The sequence below is a fragment of the Anolis carolinensis genome, chromosome 3 (genome assembly GCF_035594765.1).
Source record: "Anolis carolinensis isolate JA03-04 chromosome 3, rAnoCar3.1.pri, whole genome shotgun sequence".
Taxonomy (NCBI): Eukaryota; Metazoa; Chordata; class Lepidosauria; order Squamata; family Dactyloidae; genus Anolis; species Anolis carolinensis.
In genome coordinates this window covers 237,170,615-237,196,281 of record NC_085843.1, presented here as the reverse complement: position 1 = coordinate 237,196,281, position 25,667 = coordinate 237,170,615, and the positions used below count along the sequence as shown (strand labels likewise).

The 25,667-nt window shown below is 38.4% G+C and overlaps 2 protein-coding genes across 4 annotated transcripts in view; one reads left to right on the top strand and one right to left on the bottom strand.

Annotated features, from left to right (window-relative positions):
* myo7b (myosin VIIB) overlaps positions 1–15,946 on the top strand; it is a 54,967-nt gene extending 39,021 nt beyond the window's left edge. The window contains exons 33-50 of the mRNA XM_062976401.1: positions 165–332; positions 1,682–1,799; positions 1,896–2,022; positions 3,142–3,311; positions 3,926–4,107; positions 5,179–5,306; positions 6,354–6,511; positions 7,142–7,295; positions 7,568–7,723; positions 8,271–8,376; positions 9,060–9,173; positions 9,446–9,533; positions 10,662–10,768; positions 11,388–11,573; positions 12,042–12,158; positions 12,942–13,025; positions 14,117–14,236; positions 15,007–15,946. Of these exons, the coding sequence (XP_062832471.1) occupies positions 165–332; positions 1,682–1,799; positions 1,896–2,022; positions 3,142–3,311; positions 3,926–4,107; positions 5,179–5,306; positions 6,354–6,511; positions 7,142–7,295; positions 7,568–7,723; positions 8,271–8,376; positions 9,060–9,173; positions 9,446–9,533; positions 10,662–10,768; positions 11,388–11,573; positions 12,042–12,158; positions 12,942–13,025; positions 14,117–14,236; positions 15,007–15,090 (2,367 nt within the window). The 3' untranslated portion in view covers positions 15,091–15,946. The remainder of the gene's footprint in view (positions 1–164; positions 333–1,681; positions 1,800–1,895; positions 2,023–3,141; positions 3,312–3,925; positions 4,108–5,178; positions 5,307–6,353; positions 6,512–7,141; positions 7,296–7,567; positions 7,724–8,270; positions 8,377–9,059; positions 9,174–9,445; positions 9,534–10,661; positions 10,769–11,387; positions 11,574–12,041; positions 12,159–12,941; positions 13,026–14,116; positions 14,237–15,006) is intronic.
* A 1,341-nt stretch (positions 15,947–17,287) lies between these two features.
* Positions 17,288–25,667, bottom strand: part of lims2 (LIM zinc finger domain containing 2) — a 38,113-nt gene continuing 29,733 nt past the window's right edge. For all 3 annotated transcript variants that reach the window (XM_008106473.3, XM_062976400.1, XM_003218441.4), the window contains exons 8-10: positions 23,623–23,671; positions 23,421–23,496; positions 17,288–20,691 (exon numbers count right to left, since the gene is read on the bottom strand). In XM_008106473.3, coding sequence (XP_008104680.2) covers positions 20,544–20,691; positions 23,421–23,496; positions 23,623–23,671 — 273 coding nt within the window. In that variant the 3' untranslated portion in view covers positions 17,288–20,543. The remainder of the gene's footprint in view (positions 20,692–23,420; positions 23,497–23,622; positions 23,672–25,667) is intronic.

The window sequence follows — 25,667 nt, the reverse complement described above, 5'->3', positions numbered from 1 at the left end:
ATTTTTATATGTTATTCCATCAATGCAATTTGTTCTATGCATACTCTTATAGCAATTCTTCTGGGGTAATATGTACATTCGATTTACTTGCTGGAACAAGTATAGAGGTGGAAAATGAGTGAAATTGAGGTCAACAAATCACATAAACTGATTAATTATTACAGGAAGAGGACTTGGTGGAGATAGGAGCCAAATATTGTTATGTTCAGTTTGGAGAGTCCATCCAGAATGAGCTGGTTTTAAAGATACTGCAGGAATGTATTCCAGCAAAGCAGCTGAAGTCCAAATCCCAAGAAAAGTGGGTGAGCCTCATCACATATGCTCATGCTAAGGTAAGGATGTCCAATTGGTAGTACAATTGCCATGGACCTTAGTTTCCTTCTTTAGAATGTGATATTCTTTTAAATAATAATAATAATAATAATAATAATAATAATAATAATAATAATAATAATAATACTTTATTTTTGTATCCCGCCACCATCTCCCCGAAGGGACTCGGGGTGGCTAACATGGGGCCAAGCCCAAAAAATTTCTTCTGGTGCTGAAAGCTATAGCCCCAGAGGGATATAAATGAGTATAAGAAGATTGGTATTTGTATTTATTTGTCATGATTGATTGATTGATTGTTTTGGGGCCAGCATGGTGTAGTGATTTGTATGTTGGATTATGACTGGTGACCATAGTTTGAAATTTTCATGGCCATTGACACCTGCAGAGTAATCCGGGGCAAGTCACACACTCTCAGCCCTTGTGATAGGAACAATTTGAAGGCACACATCATCATCATCATCAACAACGACAACAACAACAACAATCCCACTTTTTCCCACACTGGGACTCAAAGAAGCTGACAATATAGGTTAAAGCTATATGTCGTATAAAAGTTTTAAAAGCTATAAATCATTAAATTATGACCCTGCTTTTAAAACATTAATTTAAAAACAATTACAAATATGTAAAATCATATTATGTACTTTAAAAATACACACCCGTAACATATTCCTCTACTGTAACCATTTAAAGACAGAAGGTCTGATTAGATTGAAAGGGCTTTGCTTGCCAGCAAAAAGACAAAGGAGGCCAACTAAGTAGGGAGTTTCATAGCCCAGGAGCAGCCATTTGAAAAGAGTCTCTTCCATGTTCTCACCAGATCAGAATGTGAGAGGGATGGAATTGAGAGAGAAAAATCCCCCATCGAAGTATGACAGGCTTAATCCCTATATTCAAAAGATTACATGAATCATCTTTCTGTTTTCTTCTCCATCTAGTACAAAGCATGTGTGACAGCCCAGTGGTGAAGCTCTTTTACTATGAAAGTTTTGGGATGGCAGTATATTTTTGGCTGTCACATATTTGGGATATGAAGGGTTTTCTCTCTTTTCCTTGTGTGTGGTTTTACATACACTAATCCTGCAAATTTTGAACCTAACATACATTGTCGCTAGTAGGTGAAGAGTTTCCCTTTTGTTGATATCAAGGACCTTATGAGAACAGCATGGTGTAGGGGTTTGAATGTTGGATTATGACTCTGGAGACCATAGCTTGATCCCCCACTGGACATGGAAACCACTAGATAACCTTGGTCGAGTCATGCTCAGCTCCAGAAAGCCTTAGAGTGATCATAAGTCAGAAAATACTTTAAGGCACATTACAAAAACATGTTTCTTTTGCATTGCAGGCTCTTTATACACAGGACCGTCTCTCCCCTCAGAGTGTGAAGGAGCAGGTGGTGGATTTTGCCCGTTTTCAGTGGCCTCTACTCTTTTCTCGGTTCTTTGAGGTCACCAAATTTTCAGGTAAGCTCAACACCTTTTGTTTGGGCAAAGACATGGGGACAAGATGTATGAGATAAGAAAAAAATACTCAACTGTTGTTTAAAATTGTTTTTGCAGGGCCGAGCTTGCCGAAGAACAATTTCATAGTGGCAGTTTATTGTAAAGGTATATGCTTCCTTGATGACTCAGAAAAGAGACTTCTAGATTTGTCTTTTCCAGAAATTACTGGCATCCACACCAGTAGGTGAGTTTCCTAAATAGAGGCGAGCAGCTTCATCCTTGCCAGCATTCTGCACATGTTTTTGAATTGTATTAATCTGTTGTAAACAGCCACAATTTGGAAGCAAAATTCCAACAAACTCACTGAAATACGTCAAATAGTCAATGTCAACAGTCCAGGGTCAGCAATGGTGATTGCAAGAGTCCTTAGAAAGTATTAGAGCATTCAAAGGTCCGGTCCAGGATCAGAAACATGAAGTTTCAACAGATAAAGATGCCAAGGCTGAAAGTCAGATTACCAGAAGTCAAAGCCAGAAATCCTTGCATAATAAACCGAGAAACCAGTCCCAGGATGAGAATAAATAGGCATTCGACTCAAACCAGGAAACAACATTGTCCACAGCAATGCTGAGGCTTTATATATTAGTATCTCAGCTAGTACTTGATTAATTATCATTTCTCAGCTAATATCTGAGACCTGCGATATCTTATCTGCTCTTTCCTAAGCTCTACATAGGTGGGTATATTTAGGTCTTCTGTACTTACTCAGACATGCTTTCTTCAATTTCTTTCAGAGAGGTTTGCTGAGAAGGCGGGGAGTTTGAGTCTACTGAACGCTCATTTTCAGCTGAGCTAGGCAATGCAGACTACTGGGAACTGCTGGTTTCCACATCCTCTGCTGGCCCTTCTAGCAACTCCTCCTATTTGAACTGGCCTATAATTTATAAGACTCCCTTGAAGCAATTGTAGAGTGAGATCCTGAGTGAGGAAGCATTAGAAATCTCCACCGAGAATCACCAGTGGGTTTATGGCTGTCTATGGTACATGGGAGGAGACATTGGAGCTCTTAAACCGAGATCTATGAGTGTGTTTTCAGATATTTGTGGTTGCAGCTAGCAACCTCCATGTTAGTGGATGGTGGCTTTGGTGCTTTGGTAGTAACTGCAAAGGAGCTATCCAAGGTGCTGAATATAGTTTGTGATTGACAATCAGCACCTTGGACGGCTTATTTAAAGTTGGGTAGCTGAAACTAAACACAGTTTAGTTGCTTGGCATGGGAGCTGCCTACTGCCTCTGTGCATTTGAGAACTGTTTCCCTTCACAGGGACCTGTTTCACTTCACAGTTATTTTTATTACCCACAGGGCAATCAAAACGTTTGGACAAAGTTGCACTCTCACCACATTACGTGCAGAGGAATTTGTGCTGACCTCCGTCAACAGTGTTGTCATTGCAGATCTGATAGTCAAGTTTCTAGATGAACTGAAAAAGAGGTCGCAGTATGCTGTGGCAATAATAGAGAATAAGCCTCAAGGTAATTTGACAGATCTATCACTATTGAGCACAAAGAATCTAAATAACTAGGCAACAGCTAAAACAAAGTCTTGAGCAAAATATAGTATGGCGGCCTCCTCTAGCAAGAGAGAGCAATTAACTGATACTTAACCTGCTTCCAAATGAAGGAAGGAATTTTGTGCCAAATTGATGTGCCAAACATCTGCAAAATCCAGATGGGGTGTTTTCATGCTGGACCAAAGGGCCTGAGCAGTGTGCTGCAAGACAAGTTAAAGATTGCCAAGGTTCTTATTCTATCAAATGCCATCACTATTATATATCCTGTTTTGTGATGACCCTTGGGGACTGATTTGGACTCCTGACACTGAATGATCTCAGGCATTGGTTGGGGGCTTCCCCTTCAACTACTCTCAGTTGATGTGGTCCAGCAATTTTCACCAAACTATTTCTTTGATTTGTACCTTCTTTATGAATTCATCGCCGATCGGTATGCAATTTGTCTACTGTTTAGCTTTTCCTGGAGGCCTATGCTCCTGCTTATAGAAAATGATGCCATCAGACCGTTTGCCAAGGGATTCTTTGCCTATTTCCTTTCTAGAAAGTATGCTGCAATTATTCTGTTTTATTTCCTAGATGATCCTACAATTCTGGCTTTTAAGAAAGGGGATTTGTTGATTTTGACCCAGGACAAAAGCCAAGGAGAAACTCAAGATTGGATCTATGCTCAGAATGAGCGAACAGATAAATTTGGGCTTGTGTCACGAGAGGCAATCTATGTCATCCCTACTGTTACAAAACCTTCTAGCCAAATACTGGTAAGGAGAAAATAACACATCGCTGATGAGTGCTATAGCAGAGAAAAAGTTCAAATCAGTACAAATTTGGGAAATGGCAGAGGACCACAGTTTTCTGACTAAAAGAAACCTTGACAAAGTTGTCAGAATGCACCTCAACCCATTTGACAGTGCTACCTTCTTTGCAGCCTATTAGAATCTGTGGAGAGGATGGATGTAAAAGAAAGCCCTAGATTTTGTTCCTGTGATTTCCAGTTTTATTTTGGAGATCCATACGTGTTTTGTTTGTCTCATAATATTTTCTATCAGTGAACGGTACCATTAGAGACTTTTAATATTTAAACTCCAGGTTGGTCTATTTTAACCAGAAAGAACAGGAACAAAATTAGGACTTTTAAATCAGTCTGGATGTGCCTTTAGACAAGCATTTCATTTTCAAATCTGTTGGTAGGTTTTGTAATAGTAGTAGTGTAATAGTTTAAGTGGAACGTATGTTTCTGGAAACGAGGGTTTGAATTCCTGCTTGGCCATGGAAACCCACTGGTTGATCTTGGACAAGTCACTCTCTTTCAGCCTCAGAGGAACACAAAGGCAAAATCCCCAAGAACACATTTTCCTAAGAAAACCCCATGTTGATTTTCTTTAAAGTAGAATGACTTTAATGCACACGACAACATATTTCTTGTTGGTGGGGCAAATTAATTGTATTTTCTACTTTCATAACAGTCTTACTATTTAAAAAATCACTTAAACATTTTTCTTTCTTTTAGTACCTATATTCTCCCTTTCCAGTGTTTGTGGGTATGTTTATTAAATGGAAATGCTTGCTGAATTGCAACTTGTGCTTTGCCCTTTTTTATTACAATATTTACTGCTGTGGGAATTCTTTTAGAATTATTCCCCTAGATCATGAAAATGTTGACCAGCTGGGTAATACTGTATGTTCTTGTTGCATTTTGTGGGCTGGTGGCAAAAAGCGAGTATCCTGTTCACAGATCTCTGTTGTGTAATCTTCATGGATAGTCAGTCACTGACATAATATGGTCTTTGTCACAGAACTCATGGAATCTGATAATAGCAATCTCTTTTCAGAGCTTATTGATGATGTCACCCGAACAACGAAGGTTGGCATCACTGAACTCTCGTACAGAGGAAACTGAGGAAGAGGAAGCGAAAGTGAAGCCTTATACTCTTGAAGAATTCTCCTATGAACACTTCAGGTATATATTCCTTTGACTTGTGTTATTGATGTCCTTGCATTTTGAGCTCTGTTAACTGCAATGTAAAAGAAGCCATAGCTTGCAAGAGTATTAGTGTTATTTATTTATATAGCAGTACAAAAAACAGTTCCCTCTTCTCAGGCTTACAATCTAAATAAGACATGACACAAAAAGAAAAGGGGATGAAATCCCGCAGAAACTCCAGTGGCAGCTGGGATGGAGGGAGGGCCTTTCATTTCCTTCTGGGCCTTGGCATGATGGTGTGGGCCTGCCACTTTTTCTCTACCTCTGATGCCACTTCAGTGGCAGTAAGCAAAGTCGTATTCAAGAGAAAGGCAAGTCAGGTTAATAGAAGACAATCAGTATAAATAAGAAACGTGATGTATATATTCAGTTTTATCATATTTATTTACTGTATTGTTATAGGTGTTTTATTTAACAATATATGGTGTGTAAGCATGTTTTATCAAACCTTTTTGATACTGTGATATGGCCTAAGGGCTAATCAATAAATTTACTACTATAGTAAAAATAAGAATTCAAAGAATATGTTTCTTGAGTCTGGTCCCATACCACTTTCATAACAATTTCCTGAAGTTGTATTGTCGAAGGCTTTCATGACCAGAATCATTAGAGTGTTGTGTGGTGTCCAGGATGTATGACCGTGTTCTAGCAGCATTTTCGCTTGACGTTTTGCCCGCATCTGTTGCTGGCATCTTCAGAGGATCTTGAAGTTGTTGTTCCATCCACTTCAATTTCTTGACGTTGTTCATCCATTGCATCTTCCCTGTGTCTACACAGGTGCAAGGTATAACCACATCAGATGCTCAGCTTGTGTGATTCTTCCCTGTGTATATAGTATTGTGATACTATGAAATCAGTTATATGGAAATAGCTTCTCACTTCCCTGAGAATTGTTTGAAGTGGCCTTAAGGCCCAGTCATCGTGGAGTGGGATCTTACATTTGAACTTGTTGATAGGCAAATATGAATTGCAATGGCAGACATGATCAGGCTTTGAGATGGTGTTGCTGTTTTATTTGCCCAGAGTTCCTGAGAAGGAGTCCATCAGCAAAGCTGTCTTGCACAAGTCTCGAGGACGGAGCCAACTGTGGGCTCACTCTCGGGAGCCTCTGAAGCAGCCCTTATTGAAGAAAGTGTGCACCAACCTAGACCTCTGGGACTTTGCTTGCCAGAGCTTCATTGATATCCTTCCTGCTAAGGAGAATAAAATGGCCTCTTCCCTCCTAGTTAGCCACTGTTGAATCACAAGTATGGATATGTTTCCATGTTACTTTTCTGGTCATAGAAAAGTTTATTGGAAAATATAGAGGAAGAGAGGCAAGATGATGCCTTCCTTTGTAACTTGCAAATAGTTTTTACGTATTTTTTCTTTATTTCCAGTTAGCTTTTTCAGGAAATAAATCAACTGACAATTTTTTGTAACATTAATAGAATCTGATTATCATTACAGTGGTGATAGAGAATTGGAGAGAAGTCACGATAAGCAACATTAGGAAGTTAATATATCATATTGCTTATCTAAATTAGTTCATCTATCATCACACCAGAGCACGGATCCACTTTAAATCTGGTTTCTGCCTCCTGCAGAATTCTGGGGTTTGTAGTTTGGTGAGACCCAGGACCTGTCTGGTTGAGCTGTTTAAAGGCCACTCCCTAAAGTGAATTTAAAGTGGATCCAAACTCTAGTGTGATGAGGTCCCTAGTTGCCGTTGAAGACCTCAATCTGTATGGAGGAAAGTTACCTGAAAAAGGAGGCTTTCAAAATCAGCCCTAACTGGTCCTTGCAAAACATTTCCTTATCTTTTTGCTCACCCATCATGAGATACATGGGAGACTATCCTTCTAAACAAGAAAGATCCCCTATGGAGCTCACTGACCAGATATTTGTAGCAGCGATCCAGGAGGAACTTCTGCGTGATGAAATCTACTGTCAGATCATGAAACAGCTGACAGAGAACAACAACAGGTACTAGGCAAATTATTTCTGTTTGTATTTTATAGGATAATCACTTTTCCTATCCGTGGTTTATATGCTATTTTCAGAGAAAGGACTTACTGATCTAGTAGTGCTTCAAAGGGACCTGGCATCCAGAGTCATGATGTGAGGACCAGTATCACCAGCAGGAATCTTCGTTCTTGGTGACAGCACATAGATCATCCATATTGACTCTGAAGGTAAATAATGTTTTTTGAAAATATGTCAATCCAAAATTTTGAAACTGTTTGTTCAAACTGCAGGTACAGTCTGAACAGTGGTTGGCAGTTACTATGGCTCTGCACAGGCCTTTTCCCTCCTAGTAAGCCATTGCTGAATCACGCTCAGAAGTTCATGGAGACTCGTCAGAAGGAAAAACTGGCTTCAGACTGCAGGCGTCGGATCCAAAGAGTGATGAGGTACAAGACCTTTGTTAATCTTTTCTGATGGTGCCTATCTTCCATTCCTTAGATAATAGCAGAACTTTACGCTGTCCACAGTCCAAACTAATAGAAAAGGTGTCTGAACTATATACAAGATACAATCTAATCTGCATCTTGAATTGTGTTAGGATTGCATCTGGGAAAGGAAGGATTAAGTTTCTCTTCTTGCCTGCAGACTTCCAAAGAAAAGTTCCCCTCGTATTTCACAGATTGCAAATGTATGCAATATTTCATTTAACTTTCATTCTCACTTTTGGATAGTGTCATAGTGCCTAATTTTTAAATTGTCCCTTGTCTTTGCTTCTTTGTAATCAACAGCACCAATATAGGCAAAATGAAATCATTTTACCCAATAACATCTTTCCTGGTGGATTTTTCTTGTTCTGAGGCAGGACTATTAACTATTCCAAAATGTCAGTATAATTGACAGCATATCTGACCATTCAACACATTTGAAAAGGATTATTTTCCAAGTAAGCAAATGGTCACCTCTGAGAGATTTATCCATATTGGTGTTTTCCAGAAGTGGTTGTCGAAAGTGGGCCCCACACAGTGTGGAAGTAGAGGCAATTCAGAGGAATATCACAAAGATCCCTCAGAAGGTTTACTTTCCCAATGGTACAGAGCAGGTGAGGCTAGTTTTCCTAACTATCCGTATCTATTTAAAATGTTGATGGCTGTTCTTTGTTTTATATGATTACACACAATTAAATACAGAATGATGCAAAATGCAATAGTGAGGGGAGGGGAGGAAAAGAGAAAATAAGCAAATCGTATTTTGATATAATGGCATTTCTTATGCCATGTTACACGATTCTTTTAAAGCACTGGTTCTCAACCTGTGGATTCCCAGATGTTTTGACCTTCAACTCCCAAAAATCCTAACAGCTGGTAAACTGGCTGGGATTTCTGGGAGTTGGTAGGCCAAAACACCTGGGGACCCACAAGTTGAGAACCACTGTTTTAATGATTAAGTGCATGGCCACTGAAGGGAAAAGATCTGGGACAGAATTTGTTTTGCTGGATGAGATCTGTGATCTATTGATGGCAGCACTATCCACAACCAGATGCCATTAAGAAAAGCTGACAAGGCAGGGATGATGATAACCACAATCTCTTGTTGATTGCCCTCAGCATCTGATACTTACGTAAAGGTGCTGTCATTCATTTTGGATATACAGGTTTTGCTTTGGATTCCTGTCCTGGCAGAAGGTTTGATGTATGGCACCGGTGATCCATGTGTCATGCAAGGTGCACTTCACTTTCTTTCATTCTAGTCTATTGACTGTGTCCTTCCACTGTTACATTCCAGGTGTTTGAGATAGGAACAAATGCAAAGGTACGATCTCTGTATCAAACTATTGCCAGCAAGATGGAGCTGAATTACCCAGAAGGATTCAGCCTCTTTGTGAAGATAGCAGACAAGGTAATTTAGCAATAAAATGGACTGGTAAGTACAAGAAGGTTTTGATGGGCCTCTTTGACCGTATCTCCAATGTGAGGACTATGTGGCCATAATTGCAGTCTTGTTCTTTATATCTCTTCTGCATGACTGAGGTTCTGAGAGACTTGCCAGCATTGTATGTGTTTAGCTCCTAGGGCTGAGCTTCTAAAAATCCCATTTATTGTAGTGAGGACTACAAAGACAGGCTTAGTGTTTGGTACTTAACTATGCTTCTGTTTATTTGTCATTTCTAGGTGATCAGTCAGAATGAGGCAGATTACTTTTTTGACTCCTTGAGGCAGGTGTCGGATTGGACACGGAAGAACAGACCAGGCAAAGAAGGTATGGAAATGGACACGGAATATCTTGCATTGCACTTAGCCACTGGTGGCTCTTGACTCTTACAAAATACTCTATTCTATCAAGTCAAGTTACTTACAAGATCATATTTTTCCAAATTGATTCCATCACTCACTAGTGTGTTGTGCACTTTTAGTAGTAGGAATTGACTAACCGCTTTACAAAACAGGCTCTTTTAGAAGGAGTGGGATGATTTTATATGCACTTTGAGTTACTTGGATTTGTTAGCTATTGGATTGTAACAAAATTATTTTTAATTGTCACATCAGGTGCTGGATTAAGGTATTTGTTATCTCCTTGCCTTATTCTGAAACCTAAAAATTTCCAGTTAAGACAATGAAGAAAAGAACATATGTCTCTGAAAAAAACCCTGAAAAATTAGATTCCTTTCCTATTTTAGCAAAGCACTTATCAAAAGATTGGTGTTTTCCCATTGATTACCTCCCTTAAGCAAAAGTGCTGTCTTCTTTTAAAGTGAAAGGTTCTTCTCTCTTTCTGGGATAGATAAAAGGAACCCCAGATACCTTAAAATGGAGTCAGGGTGCACCACGTAGGCAATTCCAATTTATCATCTTTTCCTGAAAATGTACTTTTTAGAAAGAGATGAATTTCTGTGGCAAACTAAATAGACCTTTTAACCTCCCAATCTGTAAACATTTGTGCCACAAATACCCTGTCCACTTTCCCACACGGCGGAGGAGTTTACTGCAGCTGATAGACTGCTCCCTTCTCCCAGTCATTGCCTTATCAGGGTTGAGTAAACATTTTGTTTCAGTGGTGTTTTGGGGGTTTTCTTTACCACAAATTACCAGATAAAGGAAACAGAAAATTTCCCAACTCTAAGGATGCATAATAATTTTATCTGTTTTTATCAGAAGTTTTAAAAAAATGAAATGTGGGAAAAGAGGAACTCACAGATTTGCTCATCCTGACTCCTGGTGGAATGAGCAATTGGAAGAATGTGCTTGCAAAAGAGAAGCTGATGGCCGTGTTGTTATCAAAGATGAAATTCTGATGTATAGATTACTTTCTTTATGTATGTTTAGAGAGAGGAAAGAAGCCTAAAGCCATATTTTTCCACTTTACGTTTACGTTTCTGTGCTTTTTTAGTGGTTCCCATCACTACAAATTACCAGATACTTTTTATGAGGAAGTTATGGTTAAATGTGGTTCCTGGGAAGGACCTGAAGGCTGACTGCATCTTCCATTACCATCAGGTAACTGTGCTGGTTTCTTAGCAAGTCCCGATGGTAAAAACATATATCAATAGAGCTCTAGTAATTGTAGCAGCTTGACATCAAGCCATTAATTCCACTATTCAACTATGAAATCTAGTAGCATGAATTAAACATATGTATTTATCAACATAGATATTGCCTGATAAAATAATATAAAGATAGCTTTATGCTGAATGATGAAAATGCAAACTTTAAAAAGGAACTTTTAACCTCCCTTGCTTGAGTTTGGTTCAATGTTGAGAGTGGTTACTGGGGATTTATGGGGGCAGGCAAGTTTAATTCACCTGCAAATTGTTGGCCAGCAATATCAAATTTTAAGACTACTCTTCACACACAGAAATATAGATTTGTTTTGTATCAGCATAAACACAGAAGAACTGTAGAATTGTCATTTTTGGGTAGAACCCTTAATGTATGGGGGAAATGTGGATTTATAACTACGGTAGCAAGATGCCTGTTTTTAGTGCCTAAGAACATTATTATAAATATTAGAGAAGAATTGCCAGTTCTTGCACACACACACACACACACACACACACACACACACACACAGAGCTTTGTCTAAACTAATCAAGAGCTATACATATTAATTTTTCAGGAACTGCCAAAATACCTGCGAGGCTATCACAATTGCTCCAAAGAGGATGCCATCCAGTTAGCAGGGCTGATTTTCAAAGTTTATGCTAACAATGATAAAACGCACTATGCAGCTATTCCAAAAATTCTGAAGGAACTAGTGCCTGAGAACATGATCCGAACAGCATCTCCAGAGGAATGGAGACGGGTATGAAGGACTCCTATATTATTTTCGAGTACCGTAACTTTATTTGCACTGGCTGCCCTCTTCAGTCACAGAGGCTGAGGGGCTTTTGGGGGGCTGGGTTGATTTGCCTGCAAATAAAGCCAGTAGGTCTATCCATAAGGCTTCCTGCTGACTGCAATTGCCCAGCTATTACATTTCTGTTTTGAAATAGTAGATACTGTGTTGTATTAATGATATTGAGGATATTATCAGGAGATTCACAGAAAATATTATAGAGGCAGTACATGGTACATAATTTTTAGATTCCCGGGCTTAGCCATTAAATGCCATCTTTCATCTTATGGTGGGTAGCTGCCTAAGCAAATTAATTTGTGTAACTGGAAGAGTTTCACTTTTGCAGTTTCCCTGAATATGGTGTTCATGAAAGTTATTGCCAAAGAAAACCTGGCTACAATTTGAACCATGTATTATGTGTGTTTTGCTATACAGAATATTATTTCTGCCACCAATAAACATGAACAGAAAAGTGTGGACGAGGCCAAGATTGCCTTCTTGAAGTACATATATCGTTGGCCAACATTTGGCTCGGCCTTCTTTGAAGTAAAGGTGAGTTTCAAAGCCTGCATAGGGTTTCTTGTTATGCCCATATGGAAAGCCATTACAGTATATGCAGAATAGAAGCACCTAGTTTCCATTTCCTTGTTTTAAACTTTTCAGTTTATTGATGGCCCATTCTTGTGGTATCTACTGAGCATGCTGTTATAGCTGCAGGTGAATATCAGTGACAGAATTGTCTATGTCCTTTCTTTTTCTATGTCATTACAAGCACAATAAAAATTACAACAGACCTCAGGAACCTCAGTTTCAAGCCAAAACATCTAAAAACTAAAACCTCCCCAGACCTGAATGAGAACTAGTCTGCCACTGTCATGTAAAAAAGCCAATCTGAGCATGACATTGGCCTTTACCAACTTTTTCGGGATGTGACATAAAATTGGGGTCAGTGTGTACGAAAGATAACCTTTGCCATGCCATACAAAATTTCATTAAAAAACTACTCCACTCGAATAGCATTTATATTATTGTTTTTTATTTTTCTAATTCATCTATTGTATACTTCTCGGGTGATAGTGTGAAGAGCAGTGGAATAGTATTAAGTTTTAAGGAAGGATAGTCAAAAGCCTACCTGGATAGATTCTCCTTGAATTTTGGGAGAAAGTGTCAAGGACTGTCAACTCACTTTTACATACACTTCTTTCTTCGGTAATTTGGGCCATAGTTCTTATGTTGCTTATTGCTAATAAGAGGAAAGTGACAGAAGTGTCTATTTTAGCTATCAGAAAGAGCTAATTTCCCATAGATTCTAATCCTTTTGTTATTCTTTACTAGCAAACCTCAGAACCAAATTTCCCTGACATTGTATTGATTGCTATCAACAAACAAGGAGTTTCTGTCATACATCCCAAGACTAAGGTAAGAGGCCAACTCCTTGATCCATTAATTTTCTTATTTGAAATGTCCCTTAAGGTAAACATCTAAACAGATGTGATCATACTTTTGGGCCTTTAGGCAGCAAGAGATACAAAATTGAGCTTTTTATATTAAGTCAAATCTATATTATTCAAATGGTTTATTTAAATCTTTCTCATTTTCCTGTGTTGCTTTCTGTGTAACATTCACAGAAAAAATAGAAGGATTCTATAATGCTGTGATAAGACATTATGTGGTAAGAAAGGGAAAACTCCTTGCTGAATTAGGATAGTAATATACAGTAGTGGCTCTTCAGAAAAAAGTTCATGCTAAATAAACTGCTAGACTGCATATAAATAGAGGTTTAGCTAAGAAAATTCTAGGGCCAGTAGATCTTGACCCAATGGAAATCCTAGACTTGGATAGACAAAGCACAGCTCATCAGCTGTTAGGAACTGTGGGAGTTGAAGTCCAAAACACCTGAAGGGCTAAAGTTTGCCCATGCCTACTCTAGAGCCTCCGGTGGCTGTGTGTTAAAGCGCTGAGCTACTGAACTTGCAGACTGAAAGGTCCGAGGTTCAAACCCAGGGAGCGGAGTGAGCGCCCGCTGTTAGCTCCAGCTTCTGCCAACCTAGCAGTTCGAAAACATGCCAGTGTGAGTAGATCAATGGGTACCGTTCCGGCTGGCAGCTAACGGCTTTCCATGCAGTCATGCTGGCCACATGACCTTGGAGGTGTCTACGGACTTAGAAATGGAGATGAGCACCAACCCCCAGAGTCGGACACGACTGGACTTAACGTCGGGGAAACCTTTACCTTTACCTTTACCTACTCTAGAGCTGCATTGGCCTCATGGGGTGAGTTTGGTAGCCCTGGACTCCTTCATATTCCTCAAATCACCCAAATCAACCTACTGAAATTTCCTGTCTCTGGTCTAAAAACAATTCACTTTTAAATGAACATTTGTTGGTAGAAGGGATAATATGAAGACACGTCTGTACTGTATTGCTTCCTAGAAATCCACAAGCTGCTGATCCAAAAATATGTGCACAGAAATAGTACACTTTACATGAAATGTTTATGTTGTCCCACAGGAAATCTTAATGGTTTACTCCTTCACTAAAATCTCCAACTGGAGCAGTGGCAGCACCTACTTTCACATGACTATAGGGAACCTGGTACGAGGGAGTCGCATCCTTTGTGAGACATCTCTGGTAAGAAACATTGATGATTTCAGACTTTAAAGCCACATACTGAAAAAAACAAAAAAGAATCTGGTAATTACTGGTTAAAACATTCTAGCTTTCTGAGCATATTTTTCCAAGAGTTAGTTTAGACATTTACAAAAGCCACATAATGACAGATTTCCCTGAGCAGATTACTATGTAATGACAGCTTTTTACCAAAGATGAACTTGCTGACTGGAAGGTCGACAGTTCGAATCTGTGGGACAGGATGAGCTCTCGTTGTTAGCCCCAGCTTCTGCCAACCTAGCAGTTCGAAAACATGGAAATGTGAGTAGATCAATAGGTACCACTTTAGCAGAAAGGTAATGGTGCTCCATGCAGTCATGCCGGCCACATGACCTAGGAGGTGTCTACAGACAACGCCAGCTCTTTGACTTAGAAATGGAGATGAGCACCACCCCAGAGTCGGACTCGACTAGACTTAATGTCAGGGGGAAACCTTTTACCTTGACTTATCATTCAATACTTGATTGAATGGATCTGACACTAGTTTTGATAAATCAACAGGATTCCAGCTACGATTTGTTGTAAAACAACATTAACAATAAAGGTTGTAACACAAAACTGGCAATTCAGTTTTATGAAGAGGTTTCTGGAAACTTTAAAAGAGTATATTTCCAAATTCTGCTTCAATTTCCTACTACTATTAAATATTGAGAAATTTAATGAACATGTTCAGGTCTTTGCCACTTTTTCCCAGTGAGATTGTTAATCTGTTTTTTGTTTTCTCCCCCAAGGGATACAAAATGGATGACTTGTTAACGTCATATGTGCAGCTGCTCATGAATGCTGTAAACAAACAGAAGAATCCCAAATTCTGAGGATCACAGTACCCCATCCTGTATTGGCCATCCCTCATTGACAATATTTGGTATCCTGGAAGAAATTCATTTTAACTGACTCTCTTAATGACCCTAGAAGCCGTGTGTTTGCTGTTCTAAACATACGCTGACTACAGTATAATAATTGCTGGCTCAGTGAGCAACATATCTTGATTTTGTTTCAAAATCTCATTCTTCTTCCCCTTCTCTGGCCCATTAATGGCAAGCTCCTTTATTGGACCCCAGAATTAGAATTAGAATTATGCTGTCCTTCATAATGAGCTGAGGAGTGAAGCAGAGTCTCATTATGGTATTTCTTTTGAATATCATTTACAGTACAGTCAGTCTCCAGGTTACGAACATGATAGGTTCTGTATGTTTGTTGAATTTATATGTAAATTGGAACAGGTACACTTTTAATTTTGGATAGCATAGGGAAAGGTTAACACCCATGTGATGTTTGCTTTGCTGTCTGTGCCCCTGTTCAGAAGATTTCACCTCACTTTCTGTCTCTATGACAATCAGATTTTGAAAATTGTGGGTTATCGTGGAAACAAGGATTGGTGATAAAGTTTCAGTGCAGATATTTTTTCCTCATGATAAGTCTTTCAGGAGTGAATTTCCCTTCCTAGAGTAGATTTCTCTCACTTCCTGTTGTTTCACTCCTATTTGTAACTAGGAGTCATATATAAGTTGGATGTTTGTAACTCGGGGACTGTCTGTACACTATTAAAAGGTGATAATGTTACCTTTTAAGGGCTGAAGATGATATTCTAAGAAAGTCACCTCTTCTCAAGTTGAAGAAGGTCCAGGCTATTGCTCTGTGAATGTTGTCTACCTCAGGCGTATGAAACACAGCCTTCTTGTCTCGCCCAGAAAACCTATTCTTCTCTCTGTGAGTCACACAAACTTCTGGCTGAAAATATTGTTCTCCTAAGAAAAAGTCTGATAAACCAAAAGCTAGAAAGATGGTGTGAAAAGAGAACACCAACTATGTCTTTTCATCAAAATGCCATGTTACTTGTGTGGAGATATTTTAATGTTACACAGTTATAGCACTTTGATACCACTTTCACAGCTATGGCTCAATTCTGTGAAATCATGGGATTGCTATTTGTTGAAGCACTTAAAATTCCCAATTAGAGAGCTCCAAATTCCAGATCAGAGAATTTCATCAGATGCAGCCATGACAGTTAGAGCAATATGAAAGAGACACTTTCGAACACAGTTGGCTTCTGCCTTTTGTTTGCCAAAGTAGTCATAAATAATTTCTGCTGAACCAAGAAGATGTATAGTTTTTCAAATAGATTATTTTGTGTTTATGTGAGATGGGAGGTTAGAATTTCAGTCTCTTTGTAAAGTTAATGAGTGCCACGCTTCCAGAATCCTTGATCTTTTACAGTTCCAGCAGTGGTATCCATTGCTGGCAGTGGATGCTTTGAAGTTTCTTGGGATCAACATGATTAGAATTATTTCTGAATTTTTAATTCAGTTTTATGTTTCAATGAAAAATATTTTGTATACTTATTTTTTTGTTTATGTTAATAGCTTGGTCATTTCAACTTTTAAAACAGAACTACAGAACAGTGGAAGTGCTGTTAACTTTCTTTCAGACAAGTAGGTTCTACTAAACCAATAAATCAATAAACTCTTGAACAACCTGTTATAGTCTTGTGTCACCCAAAAATGAATGCCATGGATTGGACTGAAGACTCCTTGCTGTACAACACAAATCAGACATGAGAACAGTAACAGCAATTTCACTGTATAGTACAATCAGCATTCTGTTTTTAAGGATTACCGACCTTTACATTTGTGTAATGTATTTGTGTGTAACACTTTATGCTTAAACCGGTTTGAAGAAAAGTACTGTATTTTGTCACACAGAGTTATTGTGTCACAAATGACAGGACACAAAGTTAAAACAACACTGCCCAATTATATGTTTTATTCTTACATTATTTAAAGTAAGAATACTTTGAGTTAAATAAATTGTTTATATTGCTCTGTCCTGCTTCAAATGAATATTATTGCTATATAAAGTTGAAGACAATAATTTATTAAAAAATTGGATTTAAAATCTGACAGTGGACAAACTGATGCCAAAATTGTGCTACGACTACACATCCAGAGTAGCTACTTCAAGAGCTGGTGGTAATAGACATTAAACAAATTCTGATAGAAACAGCACAACATGTTCAAGCTTTTCCATAAGTGAAGATTTATTATGTAGCAGTGAACTATCATTCCAAAAATATAAAGTAAAATGGAGGAATCCGGTATTTCAATTGAGAAGGTTTTATCCTTTTTGCTTGTGACATTATTGTGCTAAGATCCCACAGCAATATACTGCTCAGCAACTATGTAGGTCTTGAAGGAAAACTAACACCACACATAGAGGACTGGTTGTACAAAAATGAGATAAGCTTATATACATTACAGTGGTTTATATTCTAACAGGTAAGCATTTTTATGTAGGATTCAAGATTACAACCCTATACCCACTTACCTGGGAATAAATCCTACTGAACTATAGACCGGCCTAGGGCTGTACTATTGAAATCCTATACATACCTGACACACCTGGGAATAACTTAGTAAGATTTGTTTTTGAGTAGTCAGACATAGGATTGTGCTGTTATTCCCAGTATGCTACCAAGGTATATAATGAAAACGGTCATTTTCTTCTAAAGGTTATCTTGCAAAATATTTGACAATATCCATCACCCTTATTATTAAAAAACAAAGAATATACGTTGAAAATGTTACTATTCCTTTAATGTTGATAATGTCCTATCTAAAAGTATGTGCTATCTTCAGGAATGATCCATGAGACTGTTATTCATATATGTAAAATATATTAATACAAAAAGCGCAATGTCATATTCAGTGCAAAGCAGTGCAATTCATATTTGTACTCCATATGAACACAATTTGCATGTCCCTGTAATTTTGACATTGTACAACTGCTTTCAACAGCAAATACCACTTCTCATGCATAGGTGAGCAATCCTATAATTTTTGGAACTGAAAATTGCTTTCAAGCTAAACCACTAAAAATCCTTCCATTTTTTATATACTATTTTTTGTGCTTGTTTATAAACAAGGGTCCCTGATCTGCAGTTGCCTTTAGGCCATTAAAAGCAAGCAAACAAACTTCAAGAAGCTGCTCTTTCACTCCTTCAATGCACAACTAGCCAGTGATTTTATTATATTTATCACTATATCAATGCTTACTCTCTCATTCCCATCCCACAGCACCGACATTCATTTAAGCCATAAATGGAAACATTTTCCCACAGGGCATAAACATTTTCATGTAAGAGCCTTGTGATATGCTCTGTTCTACTGATCTAATTTCCTAGGAACATCTAGCCCTTAAAAAACTATTTGCTATTAACATTTCCAAGAAAACATGAAAGGAAAATTGCTTCCTAGCAAGCAAGAACACATTATGTATTTGGAAGAAACAATTATTACACATTATAGTGAATTATGTGCTTTTACTTGTGAAACAATATTCATTGGTGAAGGATAGTTCTAGAGAACAACCCTTTTGTGCTGTTAAACGTAGAAACCAACGTTAAGTGCTGATAAGTAGGAAGTAGCTGATAAAGAACAATATTGCAGTATTAGCTATGAAAAAGATTATTCTCTTATATACAGGAAAATACACAATTACTGTATAAAAATGAATTCATGTTTTTCTGCTCTATACTAAATGCAACAGCTACAAATAGGTTCCACACCACTTTCCTGGTGAAAGGAATACAAATACAATGGTGGGATTTATGAAATCAGTACTATTTATACTGGAATGGTGATTCAGGACACAAGCACAGGGTCCCCAAACTTTGTCTCTTATTGCTTGCACCGAGGGTGAAACGTGGTAAACAACTGGCTGGTGGTAGGAATAAAGACTCATGTCTGCCACTCCTCTGACCCAAAAGTCTATACTAATTCTCTAGACACAAACTTCCTCAACACCTGGCATGGGCAAACTTTGGCCGTCCAGTTGTTTTGGACTTCAACTCCCACAATTCCTATCAGCCGGTAAGCTGCCTGAGCTCTAGTTCAGGAATAAGACAGGAAGGAGATGAGATTAGCCGGGGGGGGGGGGGGGGTATAGTGACAAGAAAAATGTTAAATACACACTTTTTATTCCCATGTTAATTGGAAAATACACGTTGGGGACAATTTATTTGCTCGTCCAACATTACCATAGGATTTTATAACAAATGCTGAAATGAAGGTGAATAGTAAAGCTGCAATATTTTGTAGATTGCCCCTAGAAGCAGGTGTAGATACTAGGAAATTTACAATAGCTTGTCTACACTGATGCCAATATTAAGGGGGGGGGGGGGGAGAAAGCTAAAATGCTTAGAATTTCCACCTTCATCCCTGAATGAAAGTACTATAAATGAAGGCAATGAGGACTTCTTCCAGCAAGTACAATTCAGCCATGAAGTCTGAACTCAGATGTTACATTATACTATTCTAAGGCAATATATAACATAAATACTGGTTATTTTAGTTGGCTGTCCTTACCTGCTATAGCAGATGCTGTGATTACTTCTCAGTACACACAGTGCTACAACTGTTTATTGTGTTTAAGCTATACCTACTCTTTCTTTCTTCTGTATGTTTGTGATCATGAAGAGGGAAATACTAGCTATCTCATACATTTAATTCACATGAATCCCACAACGTTAGTCCTGGGTGAAAGGGAGAAATGTGCCAAGAGGAAGGCGCATCAAGCCAACCCTGACTGGAACCACCTTCCACCTGGAAACCAATGTCCTCACTGTGGAAGAACATGCAGGACAAGAATAAGCCTCTATAGTCACCTACGTATCCACCACCAAGACATTACACTTGGAAGGCCATTATACTCAGACAACGAGGGATCGCCTAAGTAAGTAAAGTAGTCCTGGACAGTTTTACATTTGCCCCTTTGGTTAAAAAAAAGTGGACAGCAAAAAGCTACTTAATTTTCTTGCTTCAATCATTTTTCAGTTCAGAATTTCTTTCTTGAAAGCATTTCTTTATCTTTGGTACAAGTGTGATTTTTAGCTAATTTTGAGCTTTAATTTTGAGGCTTAAGCAAGCTACTTTCACCCCAGCTTTCTACTTGTGGCTGACACAGCTTAATTTTGGTTATTAAACATGGATGAATAAAAGCAAGAAATTCCAAATCATAGCAAAGGAAGTTTTTGAAAAGCATGATACCCAACTTAATACAAAGGGAAAGTAGTGCACTAGCATATATAATCACAGCTTTCTTCTGGAAGCCTGGACCTGCGCATTATACCTGAGCAGAAAAACATTCAGGGTATAAGATACAACTGGTGAGCTTTTGTATTTTCTTAGCCCGGCTGAAGCATTCTCAAGTAATTAGTTGCTAAGGCAGACGGTATTTGGCAAAAATGTGCACAGTAAGGAAGCAAATGTGCTTATGCAGAGTTTAAATCAAGAGCTTTGGGATGAGTTTTCTTGGAAGCTAACTCAGACAGCTTCTTCAGCCGTTTCTTCAGCTCCAGCGGGAACTTCTCATAGCATTTCTTGCACACTGGCTTCATGTCAAATTCCACAAACTTATTCCTTTCAAAGAAAGAGAGAGCTATTACATCCTGTGCAGAAAATCATTCAAGGTTTTAACAGGCAAGTAGGTAAGATGCATTTGCTATTTTATACTCCTGGGATGGTACAAGGAGCAATCCATCATGGATTGGTTATCCCTTTCTCCAAAAACCTGAACACCAAATGATTTACCGATATTAATGATATACAATAAATATGGACAAAATAAAAATGACATATACACTAGAGTCTCACTTATCCAACACTCGTTATCCAACGTTCTGGATTATCCAACGCATTTTGAAATTGAAAACATTCACTACATCATGATATTTTGGTGCTAAATTCATAAATACAGTAATTACAACATAACATTACTGCGTATTGAACTACTTTTTCTGTCAAATTTGTTGTATAACATGATGTTTTGGTGCTTAATTTGTAAAATCATAACCTAATTTGATGTTTAATAGGTTTTTCCTTAATCCCTCCTTATTATCCAACATATTAGCTTATCCAACATTCTGCCAGCCCGTTTATGTTGGATAAGTGAGACTCTACTGTACTATTACTATAAACACATATGACAATAATTAATGAGAAAAGCACAGAGACAACGGTATTAGGAGTTAAACATATGTCTAAATAAAAACCTTTTAACATTTACCAGTATTAACAATGGAGGCCAACTACACATTTCTGGGGAGGTAATGTCACAAGGGGAGGCTGAAAATGTTGCTCTGTGGTCTTATTAACTTATTTATAAAGTAGGGCCCACACAGCCAGCATGGTATAGTGATTTGAGCACTGAACTATGAGCCACTGAATTAATACTCAGGACTGTGGATTAAGCAGGCAGGAGGCCTCCTTGAATAGAGTTCAGAAAGTGTAAAAATGTGCCAGGCATGTTTGCTAGGACACAAAGCATGTGAGGAGAAAAGCTTGAAGGCTATTTCGGACTGCTCTGCTCCTCCGCATGTGTTAGTGCTGTGGCCTCTGAGGCTTTCACATACCTATAATCATTCCTGACTTTGTGGGGAGTGGTCAGGATCACAGATGGCTAAAGCAAGATGCTTCATCAATATGATCCACTCCTTATAAGCCAATACAAATTGCCTCAGAGGCTATTCAGTAAGTTGGAAAGAGGGCTTTGTGCGCTGCAGTAGAAGAAAAGGAATTCCAACCCCTGTAGCACATCAAAACGGACATACATACAAAGCAACTTACATAGGTATATGCCCCTATCAGAATGCCAACTATGGAGTGACATCATTTCCAAATCTGGTAAACTAGGCTATAGTATGTTATATTAAACAGGAAACTGAGATCTGGTTGCCTCATCAACCAATTTCACTTTAGGGTAAAGCTTGACATTTTGTCAGTTCTAAATAAATAGAAATATCCCCGGGCTTAGGTGAAAGCTGAGAGAAAAGTTTTGAGTAAGTTCTCCACCATACAGATTGACATACATCTGTATAGCGTATTGAAAAATTATTTCTGAATCTGTAAACCTTGTTGTTGCTGTGTACCTTCAAGTCATTTCCGGCTTATGTTGGCCCTATGACATGGTTTTCTGAGTCTCAGAATGCATTAACTTGCCCAGGACCACCTAGTGGGATTTCATGGCCAAGTGGGGATTTGACCATGGCCCCTTGAGTCATAGGCCAACACTCAAACCACTATGCTAAATTGGCTCTCTGTAGACTGCACGATGCAAAATCAAGCCAGATATAAACTGTTAATATATCACTAAGATCTTGCCTAAGACAGAAGTGTTCATCTTCTTTCTAGTGAGGATACCCTCAAATAGTACTGAACTTAAGTTTTACATAGGTACCTTTCACCTCCCTATAATGATTTTCTTCTACTCTTCATAGAAATGTGTATCTTCAACTTTTCTTTACATTTTCTCTACATTGTGCAAGAAAAGTGTTTTGTGACAAGATGTTCCCATATTCCAAAATGTCTAGAGAATTTATTCTGTGCAAAAACACTTGTGGGTCCAAGATTTGGGGGGTTCCAAATGGTTTTTTTTAAAAAAAACACACACACAAAGGTTGAGATTGCACATCAAGCACATGACGCATAATGCTGCTGATTAACGGTCAATTGATGAAGGAGGGGAGAGGCAATTCAAGTAAGAAGCATCTGAAATGAGAGTGCTCTCATATATGGAGTGTATCTTCCTCTTCCTTCCCCTCAGACCAGAGTTCAAAATGTGAAGTGGTTCCTCCGTCACTTTCAGTAAGCAGTAGATCCTTCTGGGACTTGAAAGAGAGCTGTTGGGTCTGATGCTAGAAAAGTGTTATTTATATTTACTTTATCCTCAAAGAGAGGAAAGCACATATAAGCCACACTGACACATGCCATTAAAAAGAGGCTGCTCAACACTTCCAGAAGCACACATGGTAGTTTTGTGCAAAAATTATATTTGTTTTGTACAAAATCGTGTAATTAAAAAAACTGGGAAGCAATGGTTTAAGATGTTTGTTTTTTTAAAAAAGAAAGAAATCTTACATGTGTATTTGTGCACAGAATAATTTCTGGAAACCCACTTTTCAGTTGGGAGTTAAACAAAGGTGAATTGTCCTTCCATTCACCCCTGTTTCATATGCCTCCCTTTCTTCTCGTGGATGTCCTCCCCTCGCTTGGTTATTACTCTAACCCCAATGCCAGATGGCCATCATTTCTGTATTAACTCTCTGGATTATATTAATTTCCCATCAGGACAGTCTCAGTTGGTCACTTACTTCAGAGTGAGCTTGATATTGCAGGTAGAGCAGGAGAAGCAGTTCACACACCAAGCCTTGTTCAGAGCAGATACCACTGGTGAGGAATATCACATGAGAAGATTATCAGGCTTGTGTCAAATTCAGCAAGGACAGATGTGAAAAGCATCAACTGATGCCTTGTACATATAACAGCTGCACAGACAAACAGCCTCACACTTACCATCCCCTTCAATCACGTGGCTGCAGTTATAGCAGACATCTCCAAAGAGCTGTGTAAAAAAAAAAAAAAAAGAGGGGGGGGGAGGCAAACCAATGAAAGACATGGCAAACATATCATTTTCTAAATCAGACATTTGTACATGAATAAACTTACATTCTGAATTTCTGAAAAATATTAATCCCTGAAAGCAACTATATCTGTATGGCATTATATTTTTAGTTCAGGCTGAACTATACAAGTTGAGTATCCAAAATGCTTGGGGACCAGAAATGTTTTTAATTTTGGATTTTTTCCCAGATTTAGGAATATATGTATTTTTATATATGTACATAGTAAGATATCTTGGAGATGGTTCTCAACCCTAAAGAAAGAATTAATTCATGTTTCATATACATGTTATACACATAGCCTAAAGGTAATTTCATATAATATTTGTAATAATGTTGTGCATGAAATAAGGTTTGTGCACCTTGCGCCATCAGAAAGCAAAGGTGTCACTATCTCAACCACCCATGTGGACAATTTCAGATTTTCAAGGATTTTGTATTTTGGAATTTCAGATAAAGGATGTTCTGCCTGCATTGGATCTTCTTTGTTGTGGATCTGTTTATCTATACAGGAAAATATGCCCAAAACGTCTTTTTTACAATATCAACATGTTTTCTCAGAAAATAATGGTTAAAAAACCATTGACAGCTTGAAAGAACTCATCAAGATGATGAAGCAACACACTCTTCTTAAATGTTGCCTTCAGTTTTGGTTTATAATCTGAATCTTGCTCATTTGACAGGAATTTAAGCCATTTTATGTAACAGCACATGAAATCATTTGCTGGCAAATATCTGCCATGCATCCCTTCACTTATAAATTCTTCGTAGCATAACTTATATACAGGATGCATATCTGAGCTTGCTAAAGGTCTAACACAGAATACAGCAACATGTCCCATCACTAAAATAAGATAAGTCTTTACATTCTCTCACAAAAGTAAATGCAACCCAATGATTTATATGAGGGAGCCAAAGAGATCCAAAACTTGGAATATATTCCTTATTATGGTAAAGAGTCCAGGAGAAAAAGAAAATGTCAACCCTGAACTCAAGTTGCCCTTTGGGAAACATGATTCCCTTTCATTCTCTACATGCATGAACATGGTAAGGCTGATGATCCACTAGAACAGTGGTTCTCAACCTATGGGTCCCCAGGTGTTTTGGCCTAAAACTCTCAGAAATCCCAGCCAGTTTACCAACTGTTAGGATTTCTGGGAGTTGAAGGCCAAAACATCTGGGGACCCACAGGTTGAGAGCCACTGCACTAGAATCACAGTCTATATTTTGCAAAGGCATATGCTAACAGAGAGATTATTTCATTTTGCCACAACTTTTGACTTTTGCTAAGATCAACTCAATAGGGTCCCCCGTGGCGCAGTGGATTAAACTGCTGAGCTGCTGAGCTTGCTGACTGAAAGGTTGCCAGGTTTGAATCCAGGGAGCGGAGTGAGCTCCTGCTATTAGCCTCAGCTTCTGCCAACCTAGCAGTTCGAAAACATGCAAATGTGAGTAGATCGATAGGTACTGCTCTGGTGGGCCACATGACCTTGGAGGCGTCTACAGACAACACCGGCTGTTTAGCTTAGAAATGGAGATGAGCACCAACCCCCAGAGTCGGGCACAACTGGACTTAATGTCAGGGGGAAACCTTTATCTTTACTTTAAGACCAACTCAACAGCTGAAATAAAATTTTTAAATCTCCTACTCCCTTCCATAAGGATATTGAAATTTCTATTCTTTGTTAGTTTTTGTTTTGTGTTGTAGTCATTTTATTGTATAGTTTTGTGAATTGGCATTCGTGCATACTATATTCTACTTCTGTTACACAAACATGTTTTTTTTAAAAATGAAAACTCTAACAGCCCAAATTCGAAGGTCTTTACTATAAGGTTTTGTACATTTCTCAGCTAAAAGTTTCACAGGATGAGATGATGGCAGGTTGGTATGGTCCTTGCCCCGCAAAGAATGGAGAAGAGGCAATGGTGTATTTTCGG